Source organism: Ascaphus truei, chromosome 8 (assembly GCF_040206685.1).
Source record: "Ascaphus truei isolate aAscTru1 chromosome 8, aAscTru1.hap1, whole genome shotgun sequence".
Lineage (NCBI taxonomy): Eukaryota > Metazoa > Chordata > Amphibia > Anura > Ascaphidae > Ascaphus > Ascaphus truei.
Genome location: NC_134490.1, coordinates 76,266,941 through 76,285,429, shown reverse-complemented (window position 1 = coordinate 76,285,429; position 18,489 = coordinate 76,266,941). Strand labels below are relative to the sequence as shown.

At 41.3% G+C, this 18,489-nt stretch overlaps 1 protein-coding gene across 1 annotated transcript in view; it reads left to right on the top strand.

Moving 5' to 3' along the window:
- Nucleotides 1-18,018, top strand: part of DNTT (DNA nucleotidylexotransferase) — a 257,582-nt gene extending 239,564 nt beyond the window's left edge. Inside the window, exons 10-15 of the mRNA XM_075613065.1 lie at nucleotides 2,096-2,179; nucleotides 2,982-3,039; nucleotides 4,545-4,839; nucleotides 5,441-5,599; nucleotides 9,564-9,687; nucleotides 17,536-18,018. Coding sequence (XP_075469180.1) covers nucleotides 2,096-2,179; nucleotides 2,982-3,039; nucleotides 4,545-4,839; nucleotides 5,441-5,599; nucleotides 9,564-9,687; nucleotides 17,536-18,018 — 1,203 coding nt within the window. The remainder of the gene's footprint in view (nucleotides 1-2,095; nucleotides 2,180-2,981; nucleotides 3,040-4,544; nucleotides 4,840-5,440; nucleotides 5,600-9,563; nucleotides 9,688-17,535) is intronic.
- Nucleotides 18,019-18,489: the final 471 nt, after the last annotated feature.

The window sequence follows — 18,489 nt, the reverse complement described above, 5'->3', positions numbered from 1 at the left end:
AGCACTGTATATATATATATATATATATATATATATATATATATATATATATATATATATATATATATATATATATATATATATATATATATATATATACTGGGTGATAATGGTGAAAGGCGGGGTTGCTTTGCTGAGAAGGGTTTTTGTCACTTTTTTTACTCACCATAACTTAACTAAGTGTTTGTATGTTATATATATATATATATATATATATATATATATATACAGTGGTTGACAAATCACCAAAAAATCTATTCGCCACCTAGTACCAAACGTGTGCTGCTTGGGCCAATATTTACTCGCCCGGGGGTTAAATCCACTCGCCCGGGGCGAGCAAATGTATAGGTTTGTCGAACACTGGATATATATATATATATATATATATATAACATACAAACACTTAGTTTAGTTATGGTGAGTAAAAAAAAGTGACAAAAACCCTCCACAGCAAAGCATATAGCAAATGGAAATATTACTGTACTGCTGCGGCCAAGTTTATTCGAGCATTTGCCCGTTCTTGGCCGCAGCAGTAGCCTGGCGCGCGCCGGAGGGTGACGGGCGCGCGCCGAAGCAGCGGAAGAGCGCCCTCCGATCGGGGCGCTCTCCCTACCGCTGCCGGGTCCGCCGGGTCCCCCGGAACCCCCTGCCGCTGTCCCGCGATCGCGGGACACCAGGGCTCCCTCGGGGAGCCCTGGACGCGCGTGCAGAGGGGCGGCCACTAGCAAGCCGGGAAATCTCCTGGCTTGCGGATCTGGCCGATGAGCAATAAAGTGTGTCGGTAGTGTATGCTCATTTGCATGTCTTAGACAGGTCTGCAACCCCGCCTTTCACCATTATCATATATGTGTGTGTGTGTGTGTGTGTGTGTGTGTGTGTGTGTGTGTGTGTGTGTGTATACACTGGCGACACACTTTATTCGAGCTCGGCTAGTCCCACGAATTCGGGTATACCCGGGTGTATTGAGGTTTGTGACTGTTTTCTGCCCGAGTGCATTGAGGTATTTTCCAGGCAGGGATTGAAGCATTTTATTCCCGCAGGCTGCAAAACTGCACAGTATATATATATATATACTGCATTACAATTCATGAATTGATGCCATCTGGTAGACACGCGAAGCATTGCAGCCTATTAAATCCTAATCATTATCATTTAACAGATTAGCCGCCCGTCAGCCAGGCATGAACCCAGGCTGGGAAGGCAAACGCAACGGGGCTTGTTAGAGGTGAGGAGCGGCGCATTCCAGGTATCTGCCAGGTACATACTGGGTATTTGCTCGAATAAAGTGTGTCGGTGCAGTATATATGTATATATATATACTATTGGCGTCAATGGGGAAAATGAGTGCTGATTATGCAAATGTCCCCAATATTGACATTTTTCGGCACACAGAGGATTGCTGAATAGACTTCACTTGAACGTTTTGACAATTTGTTAATTTCTTGCACAGAATCTGAGAAGTATTTGTGCACCTGACTGGTTTGCAGCTCTCCGCTCGTGTACAATAAATAAGTTCATGCGGCTCCAACACTGTGATGTGGTTGATCTTTAATTACATTTTTTTTAGGTTGAAACCAGGCACTATGCGGTTTCTTCATTTTTAATCATCTACGCTGGTCAATGGCAAGAAAGAAGAATGGACGGCCTGTAGATGCATTAAATATTCATAATTTCCAACATATAAAAGCTATTTAATGGTATAATTCACAAAAAAGGCTGCACGGGAGTGTCTACTTTTCATATGCTGACTTCTTTCACATACACAAATTATTTTTAATGCATCAGTGAATAGGTTCAAATTGCATAGTAGTTTTGATCAGCCTTTAGAGAAACATCTGTAATATCACACAATTTCAATTAAATTAGGCTTCTAAATGCATTCGTCTGATAAAATAAATTGCTTTCTTCCTACGAAAACTAATTTTGCTAAGTATTTGTTTGGCAGACGGAAATGACAAAAACATCAGTGAGAGTGCAGCAGATATTTCACATTATTAAACTCCATTTGCTTACATTTCTATTGACAATGATTTGAAACTGATATAAAAAGGAGAAAATAAAACCGTGGTAATATTACTTTATCTTCTCCGAATAGCAGTTTGAACGAGATTTACGGAGATATGCAACCCACGAGAGACGGATGATGTTGGATAACCATGGACTTTACGATAAGACCAAGGTACCGTCAAAAAGTTTATTTTCCATTAAGTGAGTAGTAAGTTGCAATCGCAATGGTACCGCTTGCGATGAAAGGCAATGCCCTGAAATGCTATACCTGAAATATTGCCGAAATAAGCAGCGATTCTCTGAGACTGAAATGAAAGTCTCTTTTTCACATTTATAAATGAAGACTGAACTTTTAGTGTGTTTGGCATTTTGCAAACTAAACAAGTGTGCATAATTCCTTTATGTTTTATGTTTTTTTTTTCTTCTTTAAACTCTTCACTACTGGATAAGCCTGCACTGTGGGCCAGATGCACTAAATGGTGCTAAACTGTAAGACACCTTATGGCCATTAAGGTAAGTTTAGAGCTGCTTAGTAAATATGGATATGTATGTGGTGCTTTGTACATATGTACATGTTTCCAATTTAAGTGTTATACAAGTCATATAAATACGAACTGTGCTGTATATTACAATAAACAAACTGCACAAATTATTAGACACAAGTTCTTGCAAAGTTTCTTCCAAAACCCTTATTACTGAGCTGCCAGATACGCAATAAGTCAAACTAAATGCAGCATAAATGAAAATGGGACGTAATTGCTATTGTAAGATTTCATTTAAGTGCTCACTTTCCATGTTTAATCACAAGTACAAATATTCAGCGGGATTGTTACACTATGTGAAACAGTAGAGAGAGAATACAATATTTGCAAAGACACCATACTAGAAAATCAACTTATTTCCGATCAGTGGCTGCATATTTGTTATTTTTTTCCTTTTAATTTTTATTGTACATGTGGTTTATCCTTCCTCAGGATCAGAGTAGAACACAATTTGATTACATTCTCAAAAGCCAGGAGGACTACACCATTGGTTGGCTTGCAGTCTCAATCAATAGCAGTCTTAGGAGCTGATTCTATATAGTCCAAGGACGGTGTTCACACCAGTATCGACCGAAAGCTCCCGTTTACTTGAATGGGAGTTTACATCAGCTGCTTCGTACTATATAGAAGCAGCGCATTCGAACATGCTTTCTGATGCTGGCAAACATAGTAATGTATAAAACCACCAGGCTATGCAACGATGGCAAAACTTGATATTGGTTGCCATATGTTTGGCCAGTGTTAATAATGGTCCAATCTAGTAACACATGTTTTGTCTTTGTTATACTTCAATATAGCTAACGTTATTATTCCCGCTAGTGCATTGCAGTGGGACATGTACAAAGCACCAATGGAAGAAGCAGCCATTGTTTTGAATAAGCCAGAGAAGGGGGTGGGGCTATTGCATTATCTCATTGACTGGAGCACGCCAGTAAATGCCATAACGTGCCTACATACATATGTAAAAAAAAAAAAAAAAAGAAGGGGGTAATTTCCTAGGTTAATTTGGGTTGATGTGCAGTGCTCTAGAAAGAGGGGAAAAAATATGGCGCCGAAATAAAACAAAACTAATGAGCACAGAGGCGAGCTACATAACAAATGTTAGTGAAAAACAAATGTAGTGTGCTCAAAATTACTGTGAAGTGCTAGAGAGTGACTAATAATACATCAAGTACTGTATACAAAACAAATGAAATAAAGTGTCAGAAAAAGCACATGGTTATGTCAAGTGGTTCAAGGAACTTCTCTTATATTTGAGAGCGTTGCCGCTGATCAAGAAGATGGCTCAAACATCAGGAACTAAGAAATGGAAAAAAAGAAGAAATGCACAAACCCTGATAGTACAGTATCAAAAGTAATTTAGTGGTTTAAAAAAGAGGGCATGTATGCACGTACAACATAGACATTCAATATAGGCAAGTTGGAATAAAAACCATCAACAATCTCCAATGTAGCCGGACCCTCGTATGGATACCCAGTTGGACTGATGGCAACAATGTAGATAGGCGACGGCACAACCGTTGCAGCAATGCAGACATCCACTCCGGTAGAGAAAGCCCCCACTCCCGGGCCAGGGCCACAAGATGATGGATTAATAACAAGACTACCCTGATCATAAAGAGTTGAGCCTTTTTACAAGGAATTGTACAAGAAAGCATAATGCAGCAGAGAAAGAGAGCGAAGAAACCACCAATGATGTATCACAGGGGGATCACAAACTTTTCCTGCTGCGGCCCCCTGTCTGGCCTGTGCCGAAGCTGCGCCACCCCTCCTACCTTCCAGTCGGGTCACGTGACGTCAAGTCATGTGATGCCGCGTTGCCATGGAGATGCGTTGCAGCGTCTGAATCCTGGTAAGTCGTTTTTTTGTTGCAGGGGCCTCATGCGATCCCCCGGCATTAAATTAAATGCCTGGAGGAAGAGCGCTGGACCTCTGCAACAGCCCGCGCCCCCCCAGAAAAATTTCCCGCCCCTCCCTGGGGGTCGCGCCTTCCAGTTTGTGCACTGCTGATGTATCAAGTGCAGGGCCACCATCAGGGGGAGAGAGCTGGGACAATTGTCATTCACAGCGACTGCCTAGGACCTAGTTGGCCGGTGATGGAAGTTGGGGCCGGCCAGTGGTTGGGTCTAACTTCTGCTTTGGCTCTGTTTGCTGCTCGGTCCCAGTTATCCTCAGCTACTGCTATGGGGCCTTCATCCCTATCCCTCCACAACCGCCGGTTGACGCGCCCTCCTGGAAGTTGGGCCCAACTTATGCATCCACCAATGATGGACCAGAGGCCCCCCACAAGGTAAAAGTCTTGGGGGGGGTGTATGTTTGCGGGGAGGATTTTTTAATTCTGGGGATGGGGGACTTGTGTATGGGGGGATTCTGAGTAGGGAAGGGCTCTGAATATTGGGGGAAATTTGGTGTGGTGGTGGGAGTGGATTGAGTGTGGTGGGGGAATTAAGAATTAGAGAAGGGGGATTGAGGAGGAGAGAGTGAGGGAGGTGGAGAGTGAGAGGGGAGGGAGGAAGAGGAGGGGAGATTGAGAGGAGAGCGAGAGGGAGAGACAGTGAGAAAGAGGGAGAGAGTGAGGCAAGTGAGCAGGAGGAGGATGTAAAAGGAGGAGAGGGAAGAAGAGTAAGAGAAGGGAAGAATTATAGAGATGGGAAGGAAGAGGCAGGGAGAGAGTGGGGGGGGAGAAGGAGTAAGAGAGAGGAGGCAGGGAGAGGGGGGAGTGAGTGGGTGGAGGAGGGCTAATAAGAAGAGGGGAGTGTGAGAACAGGAGAGAAATAGAGGGGCTGAGACAATGAGGTGTGTGTGTGAAAGGGGGGGGGGGCTCGAAAGGCCGCCAACTTTGGGGGCCCCGATGGAAAGTTGTTGGCAGCTTTGACCATGCATTCTTCTAGAAGAAGTGACAAAGGCCCTGGCGAAGATGGAATTATAGCTGAAAGCTTGAAAGAAGCTGAAGAAGTAGAGAGAATACTTGCAAAACTCCTTACATGCTCCTTGAAAAATAGGAAGATTGCAGAACAATGGAACAACCAGAGTGTTTTGCCCATTATCATGTATGGATATGAAACTTGGACCCTAAATGCAAAGATAAATCAGAAATTCAGACGCGTCGGACAACTCAAAAGAAGTATGGAGGAATGTATGCCTTCATGACCACAACGGTTACCAAAGAGTTACTATATCAAGGATCTCAATCACTACAGATGCCTGCAGAACATGTGCACAAGGCAAACAAGGCATGCAATAGCACAATATTACTCAGACAATCTCCACCAAAATACATCAAACCCAGCTAACTTCTGGAAGGTTATCAACAATATATTCCAGGCTCCTAACCATCAACAACCAAGTAATATCACTAAGGGGGATATTACTCTGACAAACCCCACTGACATTGCAAATGCATTCAATGATTACTTTGTGGGGTGTGTGTAACTTATTAGCGAAATGCAGCCCAAACCACAAACCTGAATCTCATCCTGGGAGTACCCACATAGCCCCACCCCTTCCCAACACTGCCCACAATTTTCAATTTGGCCCAGTATCTGAAGAGGAGATTACACAAGCGCTCCTCAAACTAAGCAGCCAATGCGGACCCGACTTACTACAATCGAGGTACCTACGACTGGTTGCCGCAGCCATTGCCAAACTAATTACTTCCATAGTCAACTCTATCCTGTCTGCAGGCCATAACCCTAAGACCTGGAAAACTGCCAGAGTTGTCCCAATCTTCAAAAGTGGGGACAAAAACACTGTCTCAAACTACAGGCCAATCTCACTTCTCCCAATTCTATCCAAAGTCATGGAAAAATGTGTCCACTCCCAATTAAGCGATTACTATACCAAGACAAATTTCCCTAGCCAATTCCAATCTGGCTTTTGTCCCAAACACTCCACCGTAACTACTCTGCTAAAAGTTTGCAATGAAATCCAGTGTGGAATGGAACGGGGACAACTCACTGGTGCAGTATTCCTAGATTTTGCAAACGCTTTTGATACAGTTGATCATGCTATCCTGCTAAACAAATTACAGAGCTCTGGAATAGGGAAGTCTGCTTTAAACTGGTTTCAGTCCTACCTATCAGGTAGATCACAACATGTGTCCATCTCAGGCTCTAACTCCAACCCCCTGGATACCACCTGTGGTGTCCCGCAAGGCTCTGTTCTGGGGCCCCTACTCTTCACCGTGTTCATCAATGATCTTCCCACAGCTTGTCAGGAAGCCTCAATACACATGTATGCAGATGACACAATTCTATATGCACACAACCATAGCCTCTCTGACCTTCAACACATATTTCAGTCTGACTTTTTGAGACTCGAAAACTGGATTTCCCAAAACAAACTGTTTTTAAATACTGACAAGACTGTAACAATGGTATTTGGGACCAAGACTAAATTTTTAAAGCTACCAGCGACTGAGCTCCAGATTAGAACCAACGCTAACACCACCCTAACCCCTGTCACTAGTTTTAAATACCTGGGCTTATGGTTTGACTCCCACTTAACATTCGGGATGCACATTGCTACCCTGACAACCAAGACCTATGCCAAACTAGGGGTACTTTACAGGAACAAATCCTCCCTAAGTCTCCTGGTCAGAAAGCGTATCGCACAGCAGATGCTAATGCCAATTATTGACTATGGAGACATAGTATATGGCTCGGCACCTCAAACCCACCTTAGCAAACTTGACACCCTCTACAATTCAATTTGTCGTTTTGTTCTCCAATGCAACTACAACACACATCACTGCGAAATGCTCAAAGAACTAGATTGGTCATCAATCGAGTCTAGGCGCAAACTTCACCTTTCCTGTCTTGCCGTTAAATTTTTTATGGGCAAGCTACCCAGCTACCTGAACAACCTCCTCACCCCTACCACATGCAGCACTTATCACCTGAGATCAGACTCCAAAAGACTCTTCATGGTCCCAAGACTCAACAAAGTATCCGGCCATTCCTTCTCTTACCGTGCACTCCAAAACTGGAACAACCTACCAGAGACTCTCACATCCACCACCAGTTTAAGTTCTTTCAAATCTAAGACTGTCTCACATTTTAATCTGGTCTGTAACTGTTTCATACGCCCATAATATATATTTTCTTTAACTGTGCATGCAATGTCTTGTATATAATGTATACCCTGTTCATTTATGTAACTGTATTTGTAAACATGTATTATTTGTCTTAACTCTGTGCCCAGGACATACTTGAAAACGAGAGGTAACTCTCAATGTATTACTTCCTGGTAAAATATTTTATAAATAAATAAATATCAAGTTTTTCATTATTGATTATGCCAGGCTTATATTATGTATCAATATATGCCTGGCATATAGTGAAGTTAGAAATGAGAGTAAAATAAAAAAATGTGAGCCATTCTGCACAATTAACAGCATTTTTTGTTTTGTTTTCTATCATTACTTTATGCAAAGTAGCTGTATCCTTCCCAGAAAACTGATCCTATATCATTTTTATTGAATTAGGTGAAAAGTATAAAAAAAAATGTAGAGGAAGAAGTCCAAAATGTTTTTATGATACTGAAGCTGCATTTTCAATTTGATTGAATATGGCACTTTGTGTTTTAAGAACATAATGGTCACAGCTAACGAGGAACAATTAACGAACAAGCAACTTTAAAAGCATTTTAGCAGCTACCAATGTCTCTGACTTCTGCTCCTTCTATTGCTGCAAAATAAAAGGGGTTATTTCAGAGTTCATTCTGCAATGTCAATAAACATGGAGACATCAAATGAGCCGACTATGTCAATATACACGGCAGGATAGGGTTTATATGTATGCTAATGTTAATAGGATGATGCCCATGAATCTTCTATTCTATAGATATAAACTGCAGGCATAATAGAAGCAGACATATGTTGAGAAATAACTACTTGCAAGAGAGATAATTAAAATATAGTAACCATACTGGTACACCGCTCCCTAAATTAAAAAAAATTGTAAAATCTCATAATAACCTTTTATTAGATAACTCCTTTTATAGCAATGTCCTGTATTGAAATCCCGAGAAAGGTACGGGGTAGATCACAAATGACAATGGAAACATGAGGACGTTCTATATTCTAGTACATCAAGATCTAAGCTGTGGTAACATGCTCTCCCCCTATAACATAATGGATTCAAGATTTGGTAGAAAGTGGTAAAGATTGCAAGATCTATTGAAGGCATGCTGCTACCTTTTGTATGTGATCTCATTCTGGATTAGGGGCAACGATTCACTGCTTAAAATAATAATTTAAAAAAAGGAAAGAAAGGAAAAAAAACAAGCAGACAAAAATAAAGAATAGAGAAATAGAAATGAAATGCAGGGTTTTTTTTTTTGCTGATATATTGTGCCACGAGAAGAAGGAGCTTGCCAGAGGTTTGGCGAGAGAGACAGGAGGCTCTATTCCACGTGGGTGGCTGCTGTCCATGCTAGGTGACAGCGTGTGGTTGTGACTTCTCGTGGAGGTAGAGACTGCTGTAATACTCAACGATGATTGAAAGGTCGTAGTGGTTAGTGGTGTAGTCTCATGGTGGGAGTGACAGTGCTATAGCCCAGCTTTAGAGTTTGTAGCTGTCCTCTCATGGAGGTAGAGGCAGCACTAACACTCTGTGGTGAATGGCAGGGCGTGGTGGTGTCCTCTCGCAGAATGTTGGTTAAGGAATTTGGATTGGCCAGCAGGTAGCGTATTGGACCGGTGGCTGGTGTGCCATTTTCTGTGCAACTCTACATATAAGTGGTGACGGCATGGTCCTCTTCATTTATGTACAAGGTTGTGAATAAAATACTTTTGCCATTTTACCCACAATTGTGTGTTGGTGTTTTGAAGGATGTGGGGTGGTATAGCCACCAGGGGAAGGGGAAATAAAGGAATCCTCCAGTTATGGTATATGTCCGATAGCCTGCAATGTATTGCATTATGTTACCGGCCCATTTTACAATGAAGTCGTTGAAAGAAAAAAAACTTTTGTAACGCCATAAAGAATTGATTAACACATTCTCTCTTTGTAGAACAGTTGTTATGCTGAACATGCACACTAGGGATTGTGATAGCCTGGCTGGTCTAAACAATGGTAATGGAGAAAATAATGGGGAGAAATATAGAATAAGCTTGCTACGGAGAAGGAGCGTCTCAGTGAGTAAAGACGTTGACTGGCACTGAGTTTGGCCTGGTTCAATTCCTTGTGTGGGCTCCTTGTGACATTGGGCAAGTCACTTTATCTCCCTGTGCCTCAGGTACCAAAAATATTGTAAGCTCCACAGGGCAGGGACTGTCTGCAAAATGTCTCTTTAAAGTGCTACGTAAAACTAGCAGCGCTAGTAACAATTATTATTATTTATCTATTGTCAACATTACTATCTAACAGTGATTATGAGTAAATTATTTTTAATTAGTCACCCACAAATATACATAATCATTTTATACCTGGAAAGTCTATTGGGATTAGACATTAAGAAAAAAAACGCACAGTTTCTGCCAACAACCCTATCTGACTGCAGAATTTCATAAATAGGATTATCTTCTTTGTGTCTCATTGACATCACGAGCTACTTATTAGTTCCATACTAAATGAAAGCTGAAACTACATAGATTGTAGCCCCTCCTCTTAGTTTAAGATCACCCACACCTATTTACTGTAAACAGCTGATCCATGTACACACAGGTCATTTTAGTCCTTGGCACTTACTCTGTAAGGTGTGATCAGCACAGATTACGTGCTATTGCATGAAAAGCCTCATTAAAGTCAATGGGAGTTTGCATGTGATAGCATGTCATCTGTGCTTATCACACTTTACAGGATAGACCCCATTGAGAGATTTGGTCCCTCAGGGGGAAGGTGGTGATAACCATGGCTGCAGCAATAAAACATTACAGCTTGTCACCTCCTCACACCACTGCTATTCACACCAACCTATGGCACCTATTATAATGCTAATCCTCCCACCATTTCAACACTCCCTACAGAGTTAGTCTCAATCACTACTCATCACCTTATAATGTGCATGTTTCCTTGTGAATGGGCTGCCATAGGACATTTGAAGAAGAACCATTTGAGGTTTTTAAGCTGTGTACACTACATTTCAACTATTAAGAACATTAATGCCGGTCCCCTATAAGGTATTGTAGCATACAATAATTCTTCTTTTCAGTATAAATATGACCTTTGATTTATATATCCCCCACCATACTGTATGTATATTACAAATTATGCTTATTTTGTTTAATGCTGGGAACACACTGATTAAAAATAATTATATTTTCATTGCCCCTCAATCATGGCCCCATAAAAACTGCTATATTTTATACCTCAGTCATGATTAGGTACTAGCCGGGAACTATTGAATAATTGCACAATCTATTTTGAATCATACGTAGTTGTATTTATGCTACTATTAAATACTGTAAAATGTCCTAGTACTTTAACTTTATCGCAATTTCACCATCCTGTTCTATATGTTTATATACATTGGGAATGAACCTTTAAATGATAGTGAATCGTACAGTAAATATATTAACTCCACTACCATTATGAGGCCCGGATTAACTGGGTGGTAATAAACCTTGGTGCAACCTCAATCCCATTCATTGAATGGGCCAGAAGTCTTAGCCAAAAATTTCTCCTGATGAAGGTGCTTGTATGCACCGAAACGTTGGATGCTTCTTTAAGTCTTTAAAATGTAAATGTTTGCTACTCATTGAATTCCTTCACGTTTTGGTGAGCTCTAATCTATTTTTTCTATGATTACATGATGACCAGTTTTTTGTTTTGTCTCAGCACCCATTCCTGTTACCTGACTTTGACTTGGAGCCCGGGTAGGGGCATCCCAAGTTACTGAATCTGATACTCGGTAGCCAGAAGTCTTAGCACCATTTATAAATGTAGCCCTGTGCGGCTTATTTGCATAGCCCATTTACTTCAGTGGGTTACTTCAGAGGCACTCAATGCCAGTCCTCAAGCACCCCCAACAGGTCAGGTTTTCAGGATATCCCTCCATCAGCACAGGTGGCTCAATCAGTCCAAGCTTCAGCACAGGTGACTCAATTAGAGGCTCAGATTGAGCCCCCTGTGCTGAAGCTGGGATATCCTAAAAATCTGACCTGTTGAGGGGGCATGAGGACTGGAGTTACATAGTTACATAGTAGATGAGGTTGGAACAAGACATACGTCCTTCATGTTCAACCTATGCTAAATTTAGATAACAGATTCTTTATCCAATATATAAACTTACTTATTGATCCAGAGGAGGGCAAACAAAAAACCCCAGTGTCATATCATCTAATTATATCTCATAAAGGGAAAAATAAATTCCTTCCTGACTCCAAGAATTGGCAATCGGATTTCTCCCTGGATCAACATTCTTCCCATGTTTACTTATTTGGTATATCCCTGTATTCCTTTTCTTTCCAAAAAGATGTCCAACTGTTTTTTTAAAAATCCATTGTATCTGCCATCACAATCTCCATAGGTAATGAATTCCACATTTTAACTGCCCTTACCTTTCCTTTGTTGCTGGTGAAATCTCCTTTCCTCCAACCTAAAGGGAGCCCTCCCCACCCCCAGTCCTTTGTACTGCCCATAGGATGAATAGTTCTTTTGAAAGCTCCCTGTACTGTCCCCGAATATATTTGTATATAGATATCATATCCCCTCTTAGATACCTCTTTTCTAATGTAAATAAATCTAATTTAGCTAGCCTCTCCTCGTAAGTTAGATTGTCCATCCCCTTTATTAATTTGGTGGCTCTTCTCTGCACTCTCTCCAGTTCCATAATGTATTTTCTAAGGAGTGGTGCCCAAAATTGTACTCCATATTCAAGGTGTGGTCTTACTAATTCTTTGTAAAGGGGTATAATTATGTTTACTTCCCTTCCATCCATTGTCCGTTTAATGCAAGATAAGATCTTGTTTGCCTTTGCAGCTACTGCATGACTTTCGGCACTATTGTTAAGCCTGCTGTCTACAAGCACTCCTAAATCCTTCTCCATCAAGGATTCCCCCAATTTATCCCCATTTAATGTGTAAATCGGCTGTTTATTCTTGCATCCCAAATGCATAACCTTACATTTATCTGTTAAACCTCATCTGCCATTTCCTGCCCACGTTTCCAGTCTCTCCAAGTCCTTCTGAAGAGAAATTACATCCTGCTCTGATTCTACTACCTTACACAATTTAGTGTCATCAGCAAAGGCGGAGACTTTGCTCTCGATGCCAACCTCAAGGTTGGCACCCCTGGGTTACTACAAGTAAGACAGCTACCATAGCTTTCTAAATAAGCACCCAGACTTAAAACGGACTGATAGATATTTCACTTTAACCATTACCCTAACACTGAAGAACTAATTAGTCATGAGATTGGTGAAACACCTCTTCATCTGTCGCAACTTATTGTTGTTAATAAAAAAAATATCTATGCACTAAATTAGTGTTTTCCATGGGCTCCTATCAATAAAAATGTGAAGATTGGCTAGAAAGCAATCTGTATTTTTACGAGATAAGAGGAAACGAATGAGGAACATTTAATGAGCATACAGCAACGAATGCATGTTAACATCTTTAATATCTCAGATTTTTCACCTATTTATTGTGAGAAAATAAATAGTTTTTTGAACAGTTCACTTGGTAATAAAAATGGTAGCACATGAACCAAAGCAACCGGCAATATCAACATACACTGCGGGAGAGAATGTATATGTATGTTACGAAGTTATTCCAAAAGATAATGTACTGTATTTAATTTCCATATTCAATATTATTAATATACATTTCTGAAAGAAAAAAAAAACTTTTGTTTATAAGTGGCATCAAAATGTCTGTTTCATCTCATTTTTCATGGCAGCAATCTGCCTAAAGCTTTTTACTTACACCGTTAAACAGGTTCTCTTTTTATGCTTTTTTAAGTTGGATGTAATAGTCTTATTTTGGCAGACGCTGTGCCAGGATTATATGGTTGTAACAGTGAAATAGTCAGTCTTGAGAACATCTTGATGAATTAAACATTCTACAGCTGCAGAGTTTTCTTCAGATGTCTGCAATAATGACAGAGACAACCCATAAAGATATAGAGCTTATAATATTGATTTCCAATGTGATCAGTGTCATTCACATAGTCATTTTCACAATTAAACACCATCACATCGCAGACAGAATAACAGATGCATATACTTTCATTACCTAAATGATTCCGAGTCTTTTATCTTTTTGTTTCTTTTTTTTCCACAGCTAGCAATTATGCATTTGAATAGAGTTATTGGCTTGCCTTGCACCTGGTTGATAAAAACGTTCAAATAATCCGTTTATTTTTTTTCCTTGAACAGTAAAAAAAAAATAAACTGAACACTCGCGTCCGTAAACTTCAGAACAATTATTTTTCTTCCAATTTAAATGTTTAGAAAATATACTGCAAGGGCCTTTTGACCAATCGCGGAACACTTTTGCAGTTTTAGCGTACACAAATGCAGCTAATTTATAAGTATTTCCAACTGCATTTTATTCACTCAACCCAACAAACTCACATAGATCTGTAACCACTTGACCAGGGAGGCTGCGAGGGAGCCCCCCTTCCTGCTTTCACCATTACTCACACAAACACATACAAATAACGAATAACGTATAAAAAGGCCGCGGCTTTGTTTATCATATAATGATAGCGTAACTGCTAGTCCCTGCCAGAATGCTCGCTTAATAGGTTACGTGACCCGCGGCGTCATTTGACGTCAAGTTACCAGGCAACCGTGACGTCACATTACCCCGCAGCGTTATTTGATGCTGCGTTGCCATGGTGACGCGTCCTGAAGCCGGCTGAATCTCGGTAAGTAGAGGTTGCAGAGGCCTCGCGCGGTACCCTGGCATTTAATTTAAATGCCTTGGGGGAGATTGCGGGACTTCTGCAACCGCCCGCTCCCTCCCAAAAAATCTTGCGCCCCCCCAGATTACGCACCGTTGGGTAAAGTGAACGGTCAACTGAGCATTGACCCGCTGGCCCAATCAACCGTCGCCATGCCCCGTTGAGCCGGCCATTATCGCGAGAGGGCTTCTGGAAGTTAAGTCTCGGTGGCTCCGCCCCCTCGCCTCTACCCCCGGGCTTTATCAGCTCTGAGCACCTTCTGCCAAGGACAAGCACTTACCCCCCAACGGCCGCCATGACAGAGGCAAACTGGAAAAACTGATCCCTCCTTTAGGAACTTCAGTCCTTTGTAAAAGAATTTTCGGGTTCACCCTGAAAATAAAAAGGTAAACGTTAACAGTATTCACAAGTCATATTGTTCAATAGTCCACCGTAGCAGTTTCTTCGACTCGTTGACAAAACGAACGCCAAAGACTAATTATGTGCTAACTTTTCTAATCATAAGGGACGGGTGGGTGGGAAACCGTAGTGGCCAGGAGCAGAGTGACCGCACTCGCTCCTGCCTATGAATTTCACTTCCCTTGGCTCCTCCCCCCCGCCCACGTCAGCAGCCAATCAGCTGAAAGGAAGGCCTCGCCCGCTGCTCATGGCAGCCCATTGCCTAGGCAAGCTAGAAGAGCTGCTTCACTAACATGTGAGTGCCTTCCAAGCACAACACTATCACACCTCGAGAATTTTGTCAACTTATAAAAATAATTCTGCAGAGTAGACAGTCAAGATTATTGTACTTCTTGCAAATAAAAAGGAGCCAACAAGATCACTAGAGGTGAACTACAGCAATGCTGTGAATTCAGTTCGTAACATTTTTCACAAATTCTTTGACTGGAGGAAGAGATTATAGCTCTCGAAAGCTTGTCTTATCATATCCAATGTTAGTCCAAAATAAAAAAAGGTATCGCCTAATACTGAACTACTCATTTATTCTGCAACTGGACTAACACAGCTATTTCTATTTAATTCACAAATTCTTTGAGATCTTTGCATTTTGTGAAGGTTTTTGCACACGCTAACATTCCTGTGGAGTTTGCCTTTTCCCTAGCAAAATGTATATACTGTATTTTACAAAAAGGATGACATTCACAAAGCATTATCTTTCATCTCTCTTAATGGTCAAGGGGATTTTTTTTGCAAATGTTACTGGTATAAATGTATATATTTTGCAACAGTCCAGGCAAATTTTTGTAAATGTTGCAGATTTGTCAAAATGTTCTCGAGTGACAATCGTCCAATATTAGTCTCTTTACAAACCTCTCCAAATATTATTCAGATTTTTAATCACAGCCCATAGTCTGTGTAGAGGAAACCGGCTGCAAATATGTGCTACTTATTATATTCCAGTGCAAACAATTGAGACAAAATCTATAGGTTGCTGGAAATGTGCATCCAAGTACCTCTCTCTTCTCCAGGATTCAATTCAACACGAGGCAGAAATGTAGATCTCCCAAAGAGTAGTTGCAAACTGTGGCCATTGTTGGAAATATGTTTCTTAAGACCCTGTGGAAAATGTTGCCCCAGCAAATATAAATCATTAACTGGGTGTAATGAACTTGGACATATTTAGTACAATGAGGTACAGAAGGAATTGGTTAAGTAAGGCAGCCTTACCCTGTTATTGTTTAATTGTTTCCTTTAGTCCAGTGGTCCTCAGACAATCCACTAAAGTGGAGGTTCCAAACTCCAGTTCTCAGGGACCACTAACAGTGCAGGTTTTACGTATACCAATGCTGGAGTACATGTGGTTCAGTCAAAACGATTGGACAACCTGTGCTAATGAGAGGATAGCCTTAAAACCTGCACTGTTAGTGTTTCGTGAGGACTGGAGTTGGGAACCTCGGCACTAGAGCAACCAGTAGGGAAACTTTTCAAGATTTCTCCAGTTAGCCAAGATACTGTACTGTAGCTTTAATGATCATTCACCAAGACAACTTGCTTTGATATCTGCTACCTGAAACAGTAGCATGATGGTTGCTCTGAAGGACTGAAGTTGAGCTCTGCTTTAGCCAAATGGAGAAAACCATCCAAGGCATAATTATGGAAGGTTCCAGAAAATTCTAAGAAATAGAATATAAATAGTAGTAGTTGGGGTAGAATAAAGCAGAATAAGAATTAAAGTAAGAGAACAGAACTGCAGGAGAATTCTCCATGCCATGACTTCCAGTAGGTTGGGAGGCACTGGATCTATGCTGAACTTATTAGATCTATGACAAGATACAGTACCAGAGTTAGACAGCTAAAATAACCGGAGTCCCCAGATATTCCAGCTTTCCAGGGAATACATTGAGTATTCCTGCCTGTCAAGCTGAGCCCTTTCCATGAAAAAGTGCCATTGGTCAGAGGCCAGACAGTATTGGAGCCTGTTTCGATACATGCACATCCTTTTTAATACTTTTCAAGTCTCATTATGGCATTTAGCCTCCCTTCAAAAAAATCATACTTTTGACTCCATTTACCCTATTTCCAGCGTAGTCTATATTTATTAAAAAAATGTGGTCAACATATACAGTACTACTGTATGAACATAAAGTAACTTCTAAAAGGTTGTATTCTTCTATTTTATCTTATTGCAAAAGTAGTGGGGTGGAGGGGTTTGTATTAAAAACAGCTCGGCCATGACCTACCCAAGCCTAAGTCCCCAAAACCATGTCACACAACTTCTTGGGAGGATAAACTGGTCACAGCTTTATTAAAAACAAATCAACATATTTAACACAACAATTAACAAAAGCTAGGGACCCAGACAGATTGCTATGTCATCACATAAGAGCTACAATGGTTCCTGGGCTTCACCAATTATTATCATAGGTTCATACAGAACTTCTCTTCCATAGTAGCTCCCATTACGGCATTGACACAGAAAGGAGCCGATCCGGCGGTGTGGCTTCCTGCAGCCATCCACGCTTTCAAGAAATTGAAAATGCCTTTGTCTCAGCTCTTGTGCTCGTGCATCTTGACCCGGGATTACCCTTTACTCTTGAGGTGGACACTTCAGATGTCGGGGCCGGAGCAGTGTTATCACAAAGGAAGAATCCACAAGCCAAATTGCGTTCTTTTCCAAAAAATTCTCGTCTGCCGAACAGAATTACGACGTAGGCAATCGTGAACTGTTGGCCATCAAAATGGCCTTGGAAGAATGGAGGCACTTACTCGAGGGCACTGAAAACCCGGTTACCATTCTGACAGATTATAAGAATCTGCTCTACATCGAAGGTGCTCGCCGCATGGGGTCGCGACAAGCTCGAATGTACTTTTTCTTCTCTCGCTTCAATTTTATTATTTCCTATATACCAGGTTCTAAAAACGTAAAGGCAGATGTCCTCTCTCGTCAATTGCTAGTAGAAGACAAGTCTGAGGATCGTGAGGAGACCATAATTCCGCCATCATGTATAATCTCCGCTAATACTTTTGACTTTTTGAAGACATCGTGCAAGGCCAGTCTGATGTTCCTGAGAGCCTCCAGGTTCCAGAGGGATGCCTTTTCACCTCTCCAACATATCGTAGAAAGGTACTGGAGTGGGGTCATTCTTCTAAAAGCTCCGGACATCCGGGAACGAGGAGAATGATCGACCTTCTGGAACGGACCTTCTGGTGGCCAGGCATGCGTAGAGACATAAAGGAATTTGTTGCCGCATGTGGCCTCCAGGGTTGCTGCAACCTCCTGATTCCGGATTGTCCATGGACTCATCTTTCTATGGATTTTATTGTGGAACTACCTGTGTCCAAAGGTAGGAATACAATTCTGGTGGTATTCCATCTTCATGGGGTCCCCCAAGTCATTGTGTCAGATCGAGGCTCACAATTTATCTAAAAGTTCTGGCGGGCCTTCTGCAAACAATTAAGGATCTCCCTTCACTTTTCTTCTGTCTATCACCCTCAGACTAATGGTCAGACTGAGCAGAAGAATCAATTGCTAGAACAGTTCATCCTCTGCTTCATCTCAGATACCCAGGACAACTGGACAGATCTTTTGCCTTGACCAAATTTTCTCACAATTATCTTCGCAACGAATCAACACAGGACTCTCTGTTCTTTAC